Below are 18,424 nucleotides of genomic sequence, written 5' to 3' on the forward strand. Positions count from 1 at the left end.
CCAAAGTTACCAAGATTTTCTCCTACATTTTGTTCTAAAAATTTAACAATTTTCAGTTTTACATTTTGGACTAGAGTTTACATCTAGGGCTTTGAGTTAATTTTTAAGTATGGCACAGGCATGAATGAAGGGGTTTTTTTCCCCCCTGCATTTCAATACACAATTATTTTATCTTGATTTAAAGACTATTTTTCTCAATAAGAAAAAGGCTTCTAATAATTATGCCTGATCAGTAACATAAAGAGCAGCATCAAAAGAAATGAGAATCAGCCGTTCTGTCCAAATTACCTTTCCAGCTCTCCCTCTATGAAGTCCCCAGAGGGGGATGTCTTAAGGAAAGACTTACAGGTCTTCTTCCCTCATGCTCTTAATCCTCACCCTCCAACAGTTCAGCTTTCATCGTTTACTATTAATTGAATTCTCACATAAAATTTCTCTTGAATGAGAGGTTAAATAATTTTTTAGATGAAAAAAAAACCTGATGCAGTAACAAACTAGGTAACATCTGCAGTTATCCTTTGGTTTTAAATTCCTAAGATCCATTTTCTAAAACTAGAATAACCACTAAAATTGATCCCCAACTAAGTTTAGTTTGTATGCTTAATCACTGGGCTTTAAACAGCATCACCTATATTAATTTAAAAAATACATTATGTAACAATATTCAATAGAAATCATAATAATGACTATTTCCCTTACCTTCCAATTAAGATTCTAGCTTCTATCTAATTTCAGATACAAATACAATAGTAGTCTAGTGTTGAGTAATAGAAATGGTATATTGTTAATAAATGGGTTTACCTTATGTAACAGTGACATTAAAATGCTGTTTCTTTCTACATCTTTTAAGACACTCATGAGGATTTACTTCACATTTTGAAATATTTTTATAATTAATGATACATATTTTTAGAATCATTTTTGTTCAAAATGCAAACATAATCAACTTCAACTGCTCAGTATTTCTGGATGTACTCTTTAGCCCCTGGTCTTATGATTTTGCTACTTATCATGTTTGCCACTCAACAGTGTGTAGGAACAAGAAGACATAAAACCCCTACTGGCATTACCTTACCTATTTGATTACTTAATACTTCCATTTTAATATAAAGCTAAATGAATGGGTAAAACTTCAGTTTGAAAATTACCTGTGGGTTTTAGTTTTCCATATTAAGTATCAATTCAAGAACTATGAATAATTATACATAAGACTTCAATTGATTTCAACTGGAAAATCATATTGATATATTGACCACTATACTTTAAGAAAAACATAACAAAGCTGGGGAAAATCTAAAAAGAACAAAACTCATTAAAAAGTATACAACTGATTTTAGGGAATATAATTAAAAACACAAAACTCAAAGCAGTTTGTATATCTCTGGTATGCTTCACAGCACCTTTTTAGAGCAATAGATTGTTGTCAGACTTACTCATTTTATGAACTAGTAAGAAACGCTACTGACAAACTCTAAAATTTGAAACTTTACTGTAGACAGTAAACCTCATAATACTGGAATGAGAGAGTAATCTCTTGAGGTTTAAAAGAGACAGTCATTGGAAAAAGTAAAATAATAGTATCCTCATTAATTAATGAACACGTGGCATGTGTAAATCCTCTTCCTCTCACACACATATCTGCCTCATTGCTTTTATCCTTGACTAAGCAAATGATATTTGGGGAGTTTTTGTTTGTTTTTTTACTACGCCTCACAGTGTGCAAGATCTTAGTTCTCCAAACTATGGATGGAACCCGGGGCTCCCCTGCGGTGGAAGCTTGAAGTCTTTACTACTGGATCATCAGAGAATTCCCAGCAAGTGATATTTGATTAACATTTGATGAATAGGTAGATGGTACTTGAATGAAGAGCTAGTGAATTGGTAAAAAGCAGCTAGGCATAATTAACTGAAATCTGAATGCCCTGAAGCAGTGAAGAACAGCAAGGGCCAGGCTTGGTGCGGCTGAAGCACAGAGTTAAATAAAAGACAGAGATACAAGATAAACTTAGAAACGCAGGAGTTAAATCACGAAAGACCTCAAAGGCCATGATAGGATTTTAATGTTTACTCTCAGGTCAGTAAGAAACACCAAAGAATTTTAGACAAGAGGATGACACAACCAGAACTTTAGAAAGACTATTCTGGTCATCCTGTGGAAAATGAATTAGAGGAAGATTAAAGTATCTATGGAAATCAATTAAGAAACACCACAGCAATCCAGGAGAAAAATGACGGTAGCCTTAACCAGAATGATGGCAAGGCCAGTACACAGATCTAATAGAGAATTTAAAGACAAAACCAACCAGTCTTAAGCATAAGCAGACTTCCAAACTGTCCATTTACTTCTCTGTTTATTTTTTATCTGTTTATATCTTTAAGATGCAAATAGAAACTTAAATGTGACCTATTATACAGGTTCAAAATGAACCTGGCAAAAGAATGTACAATCAGAAGGAGAGTAGCTAAGAAACATACCCATATATCTGATAATTGTAAACCAAATATAGAATGAAAAATACATCTATACAATTGCATGTTTTTACTAGAAGTCTTAGAAACTTTTTACAAAATGTATACTGTTGTACAATATAAACATAATAACAAGTTGCATCTAAAGTAACACCACATACAGAAAAATATGAGTACCAAAACTCAATCTGCTCCTGATTAACAGAAGAACATTATTCATTTGTTGACAGTTGTAGTTACTCATACATAATGCAGAAATAGGATGTGTATGTGTGTATACACACATATATATGCACAGAAACAGTAACAATCATTGGTTTCAGAAAAACCCAATATACTTAATTTTACATGGTCCTACTGTGTCTTACAATTTAACTGAGAAAATCACAAATAATATATTCATTACAAAACAAAACAAAAAATTTCTGGTGTCTACTTATAAACATCACAAAAATGGAAGCCTTTTGTAATTTTAATTTGATGTTTGTGTATGACTTAATATTTGTGTAAAATGCTTAACACAAATTATCTTTTTATAATGATTATTTCTTCTTAAAATTTATATACAATCAAGAAATCACTATCCTAGAAGAACCCTGACCACCATACTGAAAAATCTGTTGTACAAAAATAACCCTGAAGGCAGAATCCTAACAGTGTATAATAGAAAATTCTTACCAATTTTTCATCAACGGTTATGAGTTGCGTGTCTCGAGTTTGGTCCTGTGCCAGCCTCCATGTGGAAGTGCTCAACGACCTGCAGTGCGAGACTTTAAGTTAAAAAATGATCCATGCAATGAGAAAAGAGAGGCAGACAAATCTTACATAAACCAGCTACTTTAACAGTATCAGTCTCATAAAACAAAAAGAACAGAAGGAAAGAGGGCACAAAAAATCCTTTTTCTCCACAATTAGTTCTGTCTGCTGAGATTTTGGCAGAGTCTCACTAGACAGTTCACAAAAGGCTGCACTTTATGGCAGTCTATAGGCTCTCAGTCATAGAAGGCCCCCAATAACAAGAACTGTTCTGCTCTCTATAAATGTACACTGGCTAGTTTGTCATTATGAGGAGGAAAAATGCAGAGCTGTATCAACCCTTCTAGAAGGCTGATTCCTAAAGGATGCCATCAGAAAGAAACAAATATCTCAATCAAATTCTTAGTGGAATAAAGAAAAAGCTGTGCAATTAACACAAGATTAAGAAAAAGTTTCTTTGCTCTAATTTCAAATCAAAAGTAGCTTAAATAGGAATGATTTGTATGATCATTTAATATTATTGTTTTAATCCTGGATCCCGTTCACAGAATTGAAGAAAGTCTGAATAGTTAAAATAGAAACATTAAGTCAGCAATAAAATCAGGACAGACTCTAACTCTTTTACATTAGTATGGTCTCACCCTCAACCCAAAGAAGCCTGGCGCTAGTGGTAAAGAACATGCCTACCAATGCAGGAGATGTAAGAAAAGTGTGTTCCATCCCTGGGTTGGGAAGATCCTCTGGAGGAGGAAATAGCAGCCCACTCTGGTATTCTTGCCTGGAAAATCCTATGGACAGAGGAGCCTGGTGGGCTACAGTCCATGCAATCACAAACAGTTGGACACGACTGAGCGACTAACACTACTACTACTAACAGATTTTTAAATTTCATGTACACATTGTAGTTTACACCAATGAATGTAACAGCCATCAATGATTGTGACAATTTAGCTTTTTAAAATTTTGCAAGATATTAAGCCATCCTATGTAGATTTCTTTTTTGAAAGTAAGTTGATATATAAAATTGACCTAAACCAGCCCAATACACTGTATTCAAGTTCAATTATTTCACTTAATGCAATATAATCACCAACATAATTTTGATGTTGTTGTTCAGCCACTAAGTAATGTCCAACTGTTTTACGATACAACATAACTACCAATAATTGATGCAAAACTTCAGGCCAATGTTTAATTTTCAATAGCTACATGGTTTTATAAAAAAAATCTACTTACTAACAATATAAAGATGACTCATAATACAAAAGGTTTTATTTCATGAACATATATTTTCTAAAAAGGGTTCATTATTTTCCCAAATTAACACCTTTCATTTCCACTGCAAATACCCTGCTCAGAAATATATCCACACAAAAGAATATACTAAAGAAGTATAATTAAGCACCTTTGAAATCTATTTACTCTGGAAATCACTAAGATCAATAACCACATTTTGAATACTTTTAACCAAATCCATATACTGCAAGGAAAAAAAAAAGAGGCAATGAAAAGGGTACTCAGGAAAACTTGAAATATTAGAAATATTAGAAAATGTAGCTATATTACAAGGAAATGAAACTACATAATTCCTCTAATGAACAGAAGTATTAGATCAAAATAGTGCAAATTAGATAGATTAAAACTATAATCCATGAACTGTGCAATTTTAAACTGTGCAGTAGATTTGACTGATTTAAAGAATTTTAAATTGTATGATAAAATCTTATTGTAAATTAGTCAAAACACAAAATAAATTTTTAAAAACTTCTAAAGTATACATACTTTAAGGATTTGTTGTTTAGTCACTAAGTCGTGTCTGACTCTGCAACCCTACGGACTGCAGCATGCAAGGCTTCCCTGTCCTTCACTATCTCCCGGAGTTTGCTCAAACTCATGTCCATTGAATTGGTGATGCCATCCAACCAACTCATCTTCTGTTGACCCCTTCTCCTCTTTCTTTCAATTGTTCCCAGCATCAGTGTCTTTTCCAGTGAGTTGAAACTTTGTGCCAGGTGGCCAAAACACTGGAGCTTCAGCTTCAGCATTAGTCCTTACAATGAATATTCAGCATGGATTTTCTTTAGGATTGATTGGTTTGATCTCCTTGCAGTTCAACGGACTCTTCAAGAGTCTTCTCCAACACCAGTTTGAAAGTATCAATTCTTCAACGCTCAGCCTTCCATATAATCCAACTCTCACACCTTTACATGACTACTGAAAAAACCATAGCTTTGACTAGATGGACTTTTCTTGGCAAAGTGATGTCTCTGCTTTTTAACACACTATCTAGGTTTTGTCATAGTTTTTCTTCCAAGGAGCAAGCGTCTTTTAATTTCATGACTATAGTCATCATGTGCAGTGATTTTGAAGCCCAAGAAAACAAGGTCTGTCACTGTTTCCATTGTTTCCCATCTATTTGCCATGAAGTGATGGGACTGGATGCCAAGATCTTTGTTTTCTGAATGTTAAGTTTTAAGCTAGCTTTTTCCACTCTCCTCTTTCACATTCATCAAGAAGCTCCTTAGTTCCTCTTCACTTTCTGCCATTAGGGTGGTGTTATCTGCATATCTGAGGTTATTGATATTTCTCTTGGCAATCTTGATTCCAGATTGTGCTTCATCCAGCCCAGCATTTCGCATGATGTACTTTGCATATAAGTTAAATAAGTATGGTGACAATATACAGCCTTGATGTATAGGGCTTCCCTGGTGGCTCAGACAGCAAAAAATCTGCCTGCAGCACGGGAGACCCAGGTTCAATCCCCGGGTCAGGAACATTCTCTGAAGAAATAAATGGCAACCCACTCCAGTACTCTTGCCTGGAAAATCCCACGGGTGGAGGAGCCTAGCAGGATATAGTCCATGGGGTTGCAAAGAGTTGGACACAACTGAGCCACTTCACTTTCCCAATTATGAACCAGTCTGCTGTTCCATGTCCAGTTCTAACTGCTGCTTCTTGATCTGCATAAGAGGTTTCTCAGGAGACAGGTAAGGTGGTCTGGTATTCCTATCTCTTTAAGAATTTTCCACAGTTTGTTGTGATCCACACAATCAAGGGCTTTAGGATAGTCAATGAAGCAGAAGGAGATGTTTTTCTGGAACTTTCTTGCTTTTTCTATGATCCAACAGATGTTGGAAATTTGATCTCTGGTTCCTCTGCCTTTTCTAATTCCAGCTTATACACATGGAAGTTCTCAGTTCATGTACTGTAGAAGCCTAGCTTGAAGGATTTTGAGCGTTACCATGCTAGCATGTGAAATGAGTGCAATTGTGCAGTAGTTTGAACATTCTTTGGCATTGCCTTTCTTTGGGATTAGAAGGAAAACTGACCTTTTCCAGTCCTGTGGCCACTACTGAGTTTTCCAAATTTGCTGGCATACTGAATGCATCACTTTAACAGCATCAACTTTCAGGATTTGAAATAGCTCAGCTGGAATTCCATCACCTCCACTAGCTTTCTTTGTAATGATGCTTCCTAAGGCCCACTTGACTTTGCACTGCAGGATATCTGGCTCTACGTGAGTGATCACACCATCGTAGTTATCCAAAGTCATTAAAAGCTTTTTTGTGTAGTTCTTCTGTGTATTCTTTTCACCTCTTCTTAATATCCTCTGCTTCTGTTAGGTCTATACCATTTCTGTCCTTTATTGTGCCCATCTTTGCATGAAATGTTCTCTAATTTTCTTGAAGAGATCTCTAGTCTTTCCCATTCTATTGCTTTCTCTATTTCTTTGCACTGTTCACTTAAGAAGGCTTTTTTATCTCTACCTGATATTCTTTGGAACTCTGCCTTCAGATGGGTATATCTTTCCTTTTCTCCCTTGCTTTTTGCTTCTCTTCTTTTCTTAACTATTTGTAAGGCTTCCTCAGACAACCATTTGCCATTTTGCATTTCTTTTTCTTGGAGATGGTTTTGATCACCACTTCCTGTACAATATTATGAACCTCCGTCCAAAGTTTCTTCAGGCACTCTATCAGGTCATACCCATTAGAAAGTATTAGCTGCTCAGTGGCAAGCGATTCTTGCAACCCCATGGACTGTAGCCTGCCAGGTTTCAATGTCCACTGAATTCACCAGGCAAGAATACCAGAGTGGGTTGCCATTTCCTTCTCCAGGGGATCCCAACCCAAGGATCAAACCTAAAGTTACCAGGGAAGCCCTCATACTCATGAGGATAGTTACAAAAATAATAATAAGTATTGGTAGAATATGGAGAAATAAGAACCCTTGTGCACTGCTAGTAAGAATGTAAAATGCAGTTGCTGTGGAAAACAGCATGGCAGTTTCTAAAAAAAAATTAAACTCAGAATTAACATATGGTCCAGCAATTCCACTTATGGGTACATCCCCAAAATAATTGAAAACAGAGACTCAAATAGATACTTGTACACAAATATTCATAGCAGCATTATTAGCAACGATCAAAAAGCAAAAACTGTCAAATATTAATAATCATATTTTAGTTGACCATGTATCATAATACTAGGAAGTATACATGTAGAAATAACTAATATGCAATGATTAGTAAACAAATGGCAATTTTATTTTGCTACTGTACTTATTTTTGAGAAACTTAGAAATTTAATTTGCTCCATGATCCTCCCTTGCTATCTACTCATTTCTTTTATTAACTGACCTGTTTACATTTCCAAGTTTCTTAAGTGTCAATCTAAATTCTGAGTTCAAAGGATAAACCATGAGGGCTGTGATGTTATCAGTTATTATTAGAGTGTACAGATGATCAATTTTATTTAGCTTTTTGTATAAATTTCCTGAAAGAAAATGAGTTATCCTGGAAATGGATATTAAGAGATATTATTTCTAACTCTGATTTTACTACTTACTATTGTGTCTATGAACAAATCATTTAACCCCTCTGCATCTCAATTTCATTTTTGTATATTTGTAACATGAAGCTGGTTGCTCTATTTTCTTTCCAATGATGAGTCTGTGCTATTCTAATAAGTGGATCAGATCATAGTTTTAGTTTGTTTTAAAAGGCAATCTTTTTGCCTGAAAAATCCCAAGGACAGAGGAGCCTGGTGGGCAACAAAGGATCGCAGAGTCAGACATGACTGAGCACCTAAACAAGCTTACAGAGAAAATTTAAACTGTCTTCATCATACTGTACTCACCTGACAGAAGCAAGAAAGAACTAATTATTAACAGGGAAAATAAACACCAGAGGTCAAGAGATCATTTTAATATTCTGGGAAAATATGCAGAGTAAAAGGAAAGGCAAAGATCTACAAAAGATTTGGTTAAATTCAGTGGAAGCAACAGAGAATATAATTTATAATATATTCACAAATAAGTTATTTAATTCTAGTTTAAATTTATTCCAATAATGTCTAATCTTCACCTAAGCAATTAATATTATCTTAAAATGTTCAGCTGATCAAGTGAAAATTATAATACCTTGCTAGTAGATATCTTATGCTTTTCTGAGCCAGGTAGAACTCATAGCAGGAACTAACAGCTGTTGTGCCTGGGGGAACAACCCAAGCTAAAACCTTAAACTAATTCTTTGAGAGTCATCCAACAGACTAAGGAAAGATCTGTGTAAGAGGGATAAGAGTAATTATGCTCACATACCAGACTTTGGAATGGAACTGAAGAGTATAAGGAGGAGAATGTGGGCAAGGGTAATTTTGGAAGGTAGTAACAAAGAATCTGAAGGGCATAATAGAAATCATAAAGGAGAAAGAAATACGTTTAACTTTATACCAACAGGGTATCAAAATAAATATATATGAGTTTAACAAAGGGAATAAGAAATATAGATGTTGTGGTGATGACAGTAATAATATTAGAAAACACAACAAATATATGAAAAGTTCATATTTATGAAGGCCAAATCATTGAGCTATACTGGTCATTAAGCAATAACTTTACTGGTTTGGAATGCCTTAAAGAAAGGAATTGAACACACACATACTTTTGGCATGTCTTGTAAATAATGGAAGCTAGTTTACCGTAAAGATGTCAGTTATTAATTTACAAATTAAATATAATAATTATGAAACCTCTAACAGAATTTTTATAAAGTTAGATGATTCTCATTAGGGAAAAGTAACTCACAAAAACAGCCAAGAAAATTTTGAAAAACAATCAGAGGCATATTTCGTAGATGTTGCAGGTTCACTTTCAAACTACTGCAATAAAGGAAATATAGCTATAAAGAAAGTCACAAATGTTTTGGTTTGCTGGAGCACATAATAGTTATATTTGTACTATACTATAGTCTATTAAGTGTGCAATAGCATTGTATCTTTTTTTAAAAAATGTTCTTTAATTTTAAAATACTTTATTGCTAAAAAATGCAAAGCATCAACTGAGACTTCAACAAGTCACAATCTTTCTGAGATAGTAAATCAAGGATCAGTGATCACTGTCTTAAAAAAAGGTGGTAATAATAATGAAAGAGTTTGAAGTAAAATGAGAATTCCCCAAATGTGACACACACAAGTGACCAAATGCTGTTGGGAAATGGTGCTGACAGACTTGCTCAATGCAGGGCTTCCACAAACCTTCAATTACTGTATCTGCGAAGCATACTAAAATAAGGTATGCCTGTATAAAGCATGATTTGCCTTACCAATTAATATGCTATAGCAATTAAAATATCATGGTGTTAGCACAGGCACAGACATATAGATCAAATAAATAGTTCAAAGTGCAGAAACAAATTACTTAGATCTGTAAATTTATTATATGATAAAAGTGCAATTTCAATTCTGTGGTGAAAAGCTAGAATATTCAGTAAATGATACTGAGACAACTAGCTATTCTTCCATGGAAGAAAAATATTTAAATCCTCTTATAAAATAGTTACATCATATACCAAGGAATTCCAGATAGAGTAATACATATACACACTGTATTGTTTGAATAAATTACTGGGATAAAACATAATAGTTTTTAAAATCAAAATACAATATCCACTGGACTTTCTTAGTGGTTAAGAAAGTGGCTAACCACTTTCTTCAGTGGTTAAGAATCCACCTGCCAATGCAAAAGACATGGATTCGATCCCTGGTCCAGGAAGGTCCCACATGCCACAGAGCAACTAAGCTTGTGCACAATTACTAAGCCTGTGCTCTAGAGCCTGTGAACTGCAACTGCTGAGCTCACACACCTAGAGCCTGTGTTCCACAATAAGAGAAGCCATTGCAATGAGACTGTGCACTACAATAAAGAGTAGACCTCGTCTGCCCAACTAAAGAAAGCCCATGTGCAGCAAAGACCCGGCACAGACAAAAACAATTAATTTTTAAAAAAGGCTATCTGTGAACTGTAGACTATCCACAAAGCAAAATAACTTCTGAACAACAGAAGGCACTGCAGACTAAATTAAAGGAAAAATCAGAGATAATAAGTATGGTACACAGAGTAGATAAAAGACTAATACCTAGAATATATAAAGGACTCAGGAATCAAGAAAAAAATCACCCTCAAAATTGGAGGAATAAAGCAGGGTATGAACACAGTAGACATTAATGCCAACTATGTTGCTAATCACCTTAACAACTCATTGACCAAAGACATATTAATACGTCTTTTGTTACCCCTATATTACTAACCAGAGATGTTTCCATATTCACTTACATAATAAATCACCAGCCACAGGCATTAGTTTCTGCAATAATGCCCCAGTCAACGTGTTAAATGAGAAAAGACTACACCAATGGGAAGAGAAAATGTGTCAAGTGATGGAAACAAAAACCCAGGACCCAGTGATGTTTCCTGAAAGAACCCCATTTTAAATACAGACAGACATTAAAAGTAAAAAGATGAACAACAACAAAAAAGTAAAGAGATGGAGAAAGACACACCATGCTTACGGAAATTAAATGTCACTTCTGTAGCTATATTAATCTCTAAGCAAATCTCAGCAAAAAGAACATTATCACAACCAAAGGGCATTACATCATCATAAAGGAGTCGATTCTCCAAGAAAACATTAACAGTTCTAAAGTATATACCACCTTTAGAGCATGTCAAAATATGTGAGGAAGAAAACGAAAAGAACTGCGAGGAGAAACAAAGAAATCCATTAGTATAGCTGGAGACTTCACTACTCTTTTAATAGTAATTTGACAGAGCCACTAGGCAGCATATCAGTAAGGATAGAGTTGAACTGAAGAGCCCATTCAATCAACTGAATTTAAGACATTTATGGAATGCTTGCTTCATTCAACAACAGCAGAATATACATTAATATATATACATGAAATATACATGGAACAGTCACAAAGATAAATCACCTTCTGGGCCATAATACACATTAACAAATTAAAAAAAAATAAAAAACATACCATGTATACGCTCAGTCAACAATGGAATTAAACTAGAAATAAGCAACAGAAAACCAGAAAATCCCTAATTACAGTTGACCCTCTAATGACATGCATTTGAGCTGCACAGGTCCACTTACACATAGATTTTTTTTTAAGTACATTCATGTACTATAAATGCGTTTTCTCTTCCTTATGATTTCCTCAACAGTTTCTTTTCTCTAGCTTATTTTATTGTAAGAATATAGTATATAATATATACAACATACAAAATAATTTAATCAACTATTCATGTCATCAGTAAGGCTTTTGGCCAACAGTATGCTATTTGTAAGATATCAGGTTTGGAGGGAGTCAAAATTATACATAAATTTTCAAAGTCACAGGGAAGCACCCCTAACCCCCATGATACTTAAGAGGTACTTGTATTTGGAGACTAAACAACATACTTCTAAATAACTTATGTGTCAAAAGAGGAATTCTCAAGAGAAATTTTAAAATATTTTGAACAAAATGAAAATACATTTCAAAATTTTGTGGGATACACCAAATGCAGTGTTTAGAAATTTATAACACTGAATGTATATATTAGAAAAAAAAAAAGGAATATTCAACCACCTGTTTCCACTATAAGAAACTATAGAAGAGAGCAATCAATATAAACCTCAGGCATTTCCACTGGGGCTTTGTTCTATATTCTGGGTTTGGGCCACAGGCTGTTCCCACAGCAACAGGAACCTAAACAACAGCCTCTGTCACAAAGCACACATTTCTGTCAGATTCTCCACTCGGGCCCTCAAAGACCTGCTACGGTGTGGACTGGACCAAAGCCCCTTCATGTCTGAAGAACCTTCTCACCCAAATGATTGGCTGTTCCTCCCAATCGTCACTCTGAACTTGTGGACATGAAACACCTTGAAACAGTCCCTGCAGAAGGCTTCTCCTCTTGTATCCCGAGGGCAGGTAACCACTCAACACTAAGACCTAGGTACACCCAACTGCCTGCAGGCCCGAGTGCTGGACACCTCATACCAAACAACCAGCAAGACAGTAACACAGCCCCCCTCATCAAAAGAAAGGATGCCTACAGCCATACTAAGCTCACAGACACCTCAAACCATACCACCTGACACCGTCCTTCCCATAAGAGGATAAACACTCAGCATCACCCACCAGAGTATAGATTACTATCCCTCCCACCAGGAAGGGTGTACAATCCCCTGGACCAACCTCACCAACCAAGGGGCAAACAACAGAAGTGGAAAGGAGCCTGCAGTCGATAGAAAGGAGATCATAAACTAAGTTAAACAAAATGATACAAAAGAGAAATATGCTGCAGAGGAAGAAGCAAAGTAAAAACCCACAAGATCACATAAATGAAGAGAAAATAGGCAATCTACTTGAAAATAATTCACAGTAATGACAGTAAAGATGACTTAGACTCAGAATGGAGGCATAGACTGAGAAGATATAAGAAATGTTTAACAAAGACCTAGCAGAACTAAAAAACAATCAGTGATAAACACAACTAAAGTGGCAAACACACTAGATGGAATCAATAACAGAATAACTGAGGAAGAAGAACAGATAAGTGAGTTAGAAGATAAAATGGTGAAAATAACTGCTGTGGAGCAGAATAAAGAACAAAAAGAAATGAGGACAGTCTCAGAAACTTTTAGGACAGCATTAAATGTACCAATGGAAACAGTGACAGACTTTATTTTCTTGGGCTCCTAAATCACTGCAGATGGTGACTGCAGCCATGAAATTAAAAGATGCTTGCTCCTTAGAAGAAAAGCTCTGATAAACCTAGACAGCATATTAAAAAGCAGAGACATTACTTTGCCACCAAAGGTCCATTTAGTCAAACTATGGTTTTTCCAGTAGTCATGTATGGATGTGAGAGTTGGACTATAAAGAAAGCTGAGCGTCAAAGAACTGATGCCTTTGAACTGGTTTTAAAGAAGACTCTTGAGAGTCCCTTGGACTGTAAGGAGATCCAATCAGTCCATCCTAAAGGAAATTAGTCCTGAATATTCAGTGAAAGGACTGATGCTGAAGCTGAAACTCCAATACTTTAGCCACCTGATGCGAAGAACTGACTCACTGAAAAAGACCCGATGATGGGAAAGACTGAAGGTAGGAGGAGAAGGGGGATGACAGAGGATGAGATGGTTGGATGGCATCACTGACTTGATGGACATGAGTTTGAGCAAGCTTCAGAGCTGGTGATGGACAGGGAAGCCTGGCATGCTGCAGTCCGTGGGGTCGCAAAGAGTTGGACACGACTGAGCAACTGAACTGGACTGACTGAAATGTACCAACAGTCAAACTATATGGGTCCCACGAGAAGAAAAAGGGTTTGAAAAAATATTTGAAGACATTATAGTTGAAAACTTCCCTAACATGTTACCAGCAGTCATGTACGAATGTGACAGTTGGACGATAAAGAAGGCTGAGTGCCAAAGAACTGATGTTTTCAAACTGTGGTGCTGGAGAAGACTCTTGAGAGTCCCTTGGAATGCAAGAAGATCAAACCTGTCAATCTTAAAGGAAATCAACCTTGAACATTCACTGAAACAACTGATGCTGAAGCTGAAGCTCCAATACTTAGGCCACCAGATATGAAGAGCTGACTCACTGGAAAAGACCCTGATGCTGGGAAAGATTGAGGGCAGGAGGAGAAGGGGGCAACAGAAGATGAGATGGTTGGATGGCATCAATGACTCAATGGACATGAGTCTGAGCAAACTCAGGGAGATGGTGAAGGACAGGAAGCCTGGCATGCTGTAGTTGAAGAAGCTGGAAAGAGTCAGACATGACTTAGTGATGAATAACAAGAGTATAGGAAAGGAAATCGCTCACCCAAGTCCAGGAAGCACAGAGAGTCCCATACAGGGTAAACCCAAGGAGAAATGCACCACGTCACATATCTGTCCAAGTAGCAAAAATTAAATTCAAAGAAAAAATATTAAAAGCAGAAAGAGAAAACAACAAACAACATACAAGGGAATTCCCATAAATATATTGGCTGATTTTTCAGCAGAAACTCTGCAGGCCAGAGGCAGTGGCAGGATATATTTAAAGTGATGAAAGGGAAAAACCAACAACCAAGATAACTCTACCCAGCAAGGATCTCAATCAAATTCAACTGAGAAATCAAAAGTTTTACAGACAAGCAAAAGCTAAGAGAATTCAGCACTACCAAACTAGCTCTACAAAAAACACTACAAGAACTTATCTAGGTGAGAAACATGAGAAGAAAAACATAAAAAAGAAAAAAACATACAAAAAGAAACCCAAACAAAATTAAGAAAATGGTAACACAGATTATCAATAATTACCTTAAATGGAAATGCATTAAGTGTTCCAACCAAATGACACTGACTGGCTGAATGGATACAAAAATAAGGCTTGTACACATGCTTTCTACAGGAGACCCACTTCAGGTCTAAGAAGACACATAGACTGAAAGTGAGGGGATGAAAAATACGTTCTATGCAAACAGAAATCAAAAGAAAGCTGGAGTAGAAATACTCATATCAGACAAAAAAGACTTTAAAATAAAGACTATTACAAGAGACAGTGAAGGATACTACATAATGATCTAAGGATCATTTCAAGAAGATATTAATCGTAAATATTTATGTGCCCAACACGGGAGCACTTCAGTGTATAAGGCAAATGCTAACAGCCATAAAAGGGAGAATCAGCAATAACACAACAATAGTAGGGTACTCTAACACTACTCTTGTACCAATAGATAGATTATCCAGACAGAAAAGTGATAAGGAAACACAGCCCTTAAATGACACATTAAACTAAACAGACTTAACATTTATAGGTCATTCCAGCCAAGAAAAGCAAAATACACTTTTTCTCAAGTGTACACATAACATTCTCTATGATAGATCACATTTTGGGTCATAAAGCAAGCCATGGTAAATTTATGAAAACTGAAATCTTATCAAGCATCTTTTGCAACCACAATGCTATGAGGTTAGAAATCAATTACAGAAAAAAAGAAAACTGTAAAAATCACAAACATGAAGGCTAAAAAATACGTTACTACATAACAAAGACATCACAGTAAAGAAATCAAAGAAGAAATTTAAAAAATACTTAGAAACAAATGACAATGAAAACATAAAAACCCAAAACCTCTGAGACACAGCAAAAGCAAATCTCAGAGGGAAATTTATAGCAATACAATTCTACCTCAAGAAGCAAGAAAAATCTCAAATAAGCAACCTAACTTTTCATCTAGAGCAACTAGAGAAAGAAAAACAAATAAAACCAAAGTTAGTTAAAGGAAAGAAATCATATAGATTAGAGGAGAAATAAATGAAATAGAAATGAAGAAAACAATAGCAAAGATCAGAGAAACTAAAAATGGGTTTTTTGAGAAGATAAACCAGATAAAGTGAAGTGAAAGTTGCTCAGTCATGTCTGACTCTTTGTGACCCATGGACTGTAGCACACCAGGCTTCTCTCCATGGAATTCTCCAGGCCAGAATACTAGAGTGGGTAGCTGCTCCCATCTTCAGGGGATCTTTGGAACCCAGGGATCGAACCCAGGTCTCCATGTTGCAAGCGGATTCTTTACCATCTGAGTCACCAGTTAAACGTTTAGCTTCCATCAAGGAAAAAAGGTAGAGGAGTCAAATCAATAAAATTAGAAATGGAAAAGGATACGTTACAATGGACAATGCAGAAACCAAAGGATCATAATAGACTATCACAAGCAATTATATGCCAATGAAATGGACAATCTGGCAAAAATAGACAAATTCTTAAAAAAGTATAACCTTCTAAGACTGAACCATGGAGAAGTATAAAATATGAACAGAGCAATGACCAGTAATGAAACTGAAACTCTGGCTTTAATAAGTCTTCCAAAAAACAAAAATCTAGGACCAGGTGGCTTCACAGGTGAATTCTATCCAACATTTAAGTAAGAGCTAAACTTTTCAATTTTATCAAAAAAAATTAGAGGGAGGAATACTCGTAAGCTCATTCTATGAAGTCACCATTACTCTGATACCAAAACCAAACAAAAGTATCACAAAAAATTACAGGACAATATCACCAATGAACATAGATGCAGAAAGTCATCAACACACAAAACACCAGCAAACTGAATCCAACAATACGTTAAAAGGGGATTCCTTGGTGGCTCAAACAGCCAAAGCAATCTTAAAAAAGAAAAACGGAGCTGGAGGAATCAGGCTTTCTGACTTCAGACTATACTAAAAACCTACAGTCATCAAAACACTACAGTACTGGAACAAAAAAAGAAATATAGATCAATGAAACAATAGAAAGCCCAGTGATATACCCATGCACCTATGAACTCCTAATCTATGACAAAAGAGGCAAAAATATAGAGTGCAGACATTTTTTTCCAATATGTGGTGCTAGAAAAACTCTTTAAGGATGAAATTAGAACACCCCCTAATGCCACATACCAAAAAACCCCCAAACCTCAAAATGCATTAAAGACCTAAATGTAAGGCTAGACATTATAAAACTGTCAGACAAAAACATAGGCAGAACACTCTGACATAAATCTCAGCAAGATCTTTTTTGACTCACCTCTGAGAGTAATGAAAATAAAACTAAAATTAAACCAATGAAACCTACTTACATTCAAAAGCTTTTGCACACTAAAGGAAACCATAAACCAGGTGAAAAGACAACCCTGAGAATGTGAAAGAAAAGTATTTGCAAATGAAGCAACTAGCATAAGGATTAATCTCCAAAATATATAAAAGCTCATGTACCTCAATATCAAAAAAACAACCCAATCAACAAATGGCAGAAGACCTAAATAGGCAGAAGACCTAAATAGACATTTCTCTAAAGAATACATGTAGAGGGACAACAAACACATGAAAAGATGCTCAATATCAATAATTATTAGAGAAATAACTTACACCAAAAAGAATGACCATCAAAAAATCTACAAGCAATGAGTTCTGGAGAGGGTGTGGAGAAAAGGGAACACTGTTGGTGGGAATGTAAATTGATACACCCACCATATAACCAGCAAAACATACAGTATCATTTACATTATCACCAAAAAATAAATAATATTTAGGAGTAAGTCTAAGAAAGCATCTATATGAAGAATACTAGAAAACTCTGATGAAAGAAATCACAAACATCTAATAAAATGAAGGGGCTATTCCAAGTTCACCCATGCTCTTCCTGACTTAATATTGTTAAGGTGCCAGCCCTCCCCAAGTTACTCTATAGACCATCACATCCAAATCAAGATTCCAAAAAGTTATTTTGTGGATATCAGCAAACTGATTCCAAATTCAAATAGAAGGACAAAAGATCCAAAATAGCATGATACTATGAAAGAAGGGCTTGCCTGGCAGCTCAGAGGTTAAAGCGTCTACCTGCAATGCAGGAGACATGGGTTCGATCCCTGGGTCAGGAAGATCCCCTGGAGAAGAAACGGCAACCCACTCCAGTATTCTTGCCTGGAGAATCCCATGGAGGAAGGAGCCTGGTAGGCTACAGTCCATGGGGTCGCAAAGAGTCAGACATGACTGAGCGACTTCACTTTCACTTTCATGAAAGAATAACAAAATCAGAGGACTAACACTGACTTCAGACTCACTACACATCAGTAATTAAGACAATGTAGCACTGACAAAAGAATAGACAAATAGATCAATGACATACAATTGATAGCCAAGAAACACACTACTCAAATAGAGTCAACTGATCTTTGGGAAAGAAGCAAAGGCAAGTGAAAAAAGATAATCTATTTAATATGAGGAACTAGAACATAGCTCCTGCAAAAGAATGAATCTACATCTAACCTTACATCTTTTACAAAAATTAATTCAAAAAACAGATCATAGCTCTGAATGTAAGAAACAAAACTA

At 35.7% G+C, this 18,424-nt stretch overlaps 1 protein-coding gene across 3 annotated transcripts in view; it reads right to left on the bottom strand.

The window, feature by feature from the left end:
• NDUFS4 (NADH:ubiquinone oxidoreductase subunit S4) overlaps nt 1-18,424 on the bottom strand; it is a 118,812-nt gene that overhangs the window by 59,474 nt on the left and 40,914 nt on the right. For all 3 annotated transcript variants that reach the window (XM_061129806.1, XM_061129805.1, XM_061129804.1), the window contains exon 2: nt 3,148-3,226. In XM_061129806.1, coding sequence (XP_060985789.1) covers nt 3,148-3,226 — 79 coding nt within the window. The remainder of the gene's footprint in view (nt 1-3,147; nt 3,227-18,424) is intronic.

The sequence above is a fragment of the Dama dama genome, chromosome 25, assembly GCF_033118175.1.
Source record: "Dama dama isolate Ldn47 chromosome 25, ASM3311817v1, whole genome shotgun sequence".
NCBI classification, from domain to species: domain Eukaryota; kingdom Metazoa; phylum Chordata; class Mammalia; order Artiodactyla; family Cervidae; genus Dama; species Dama dama.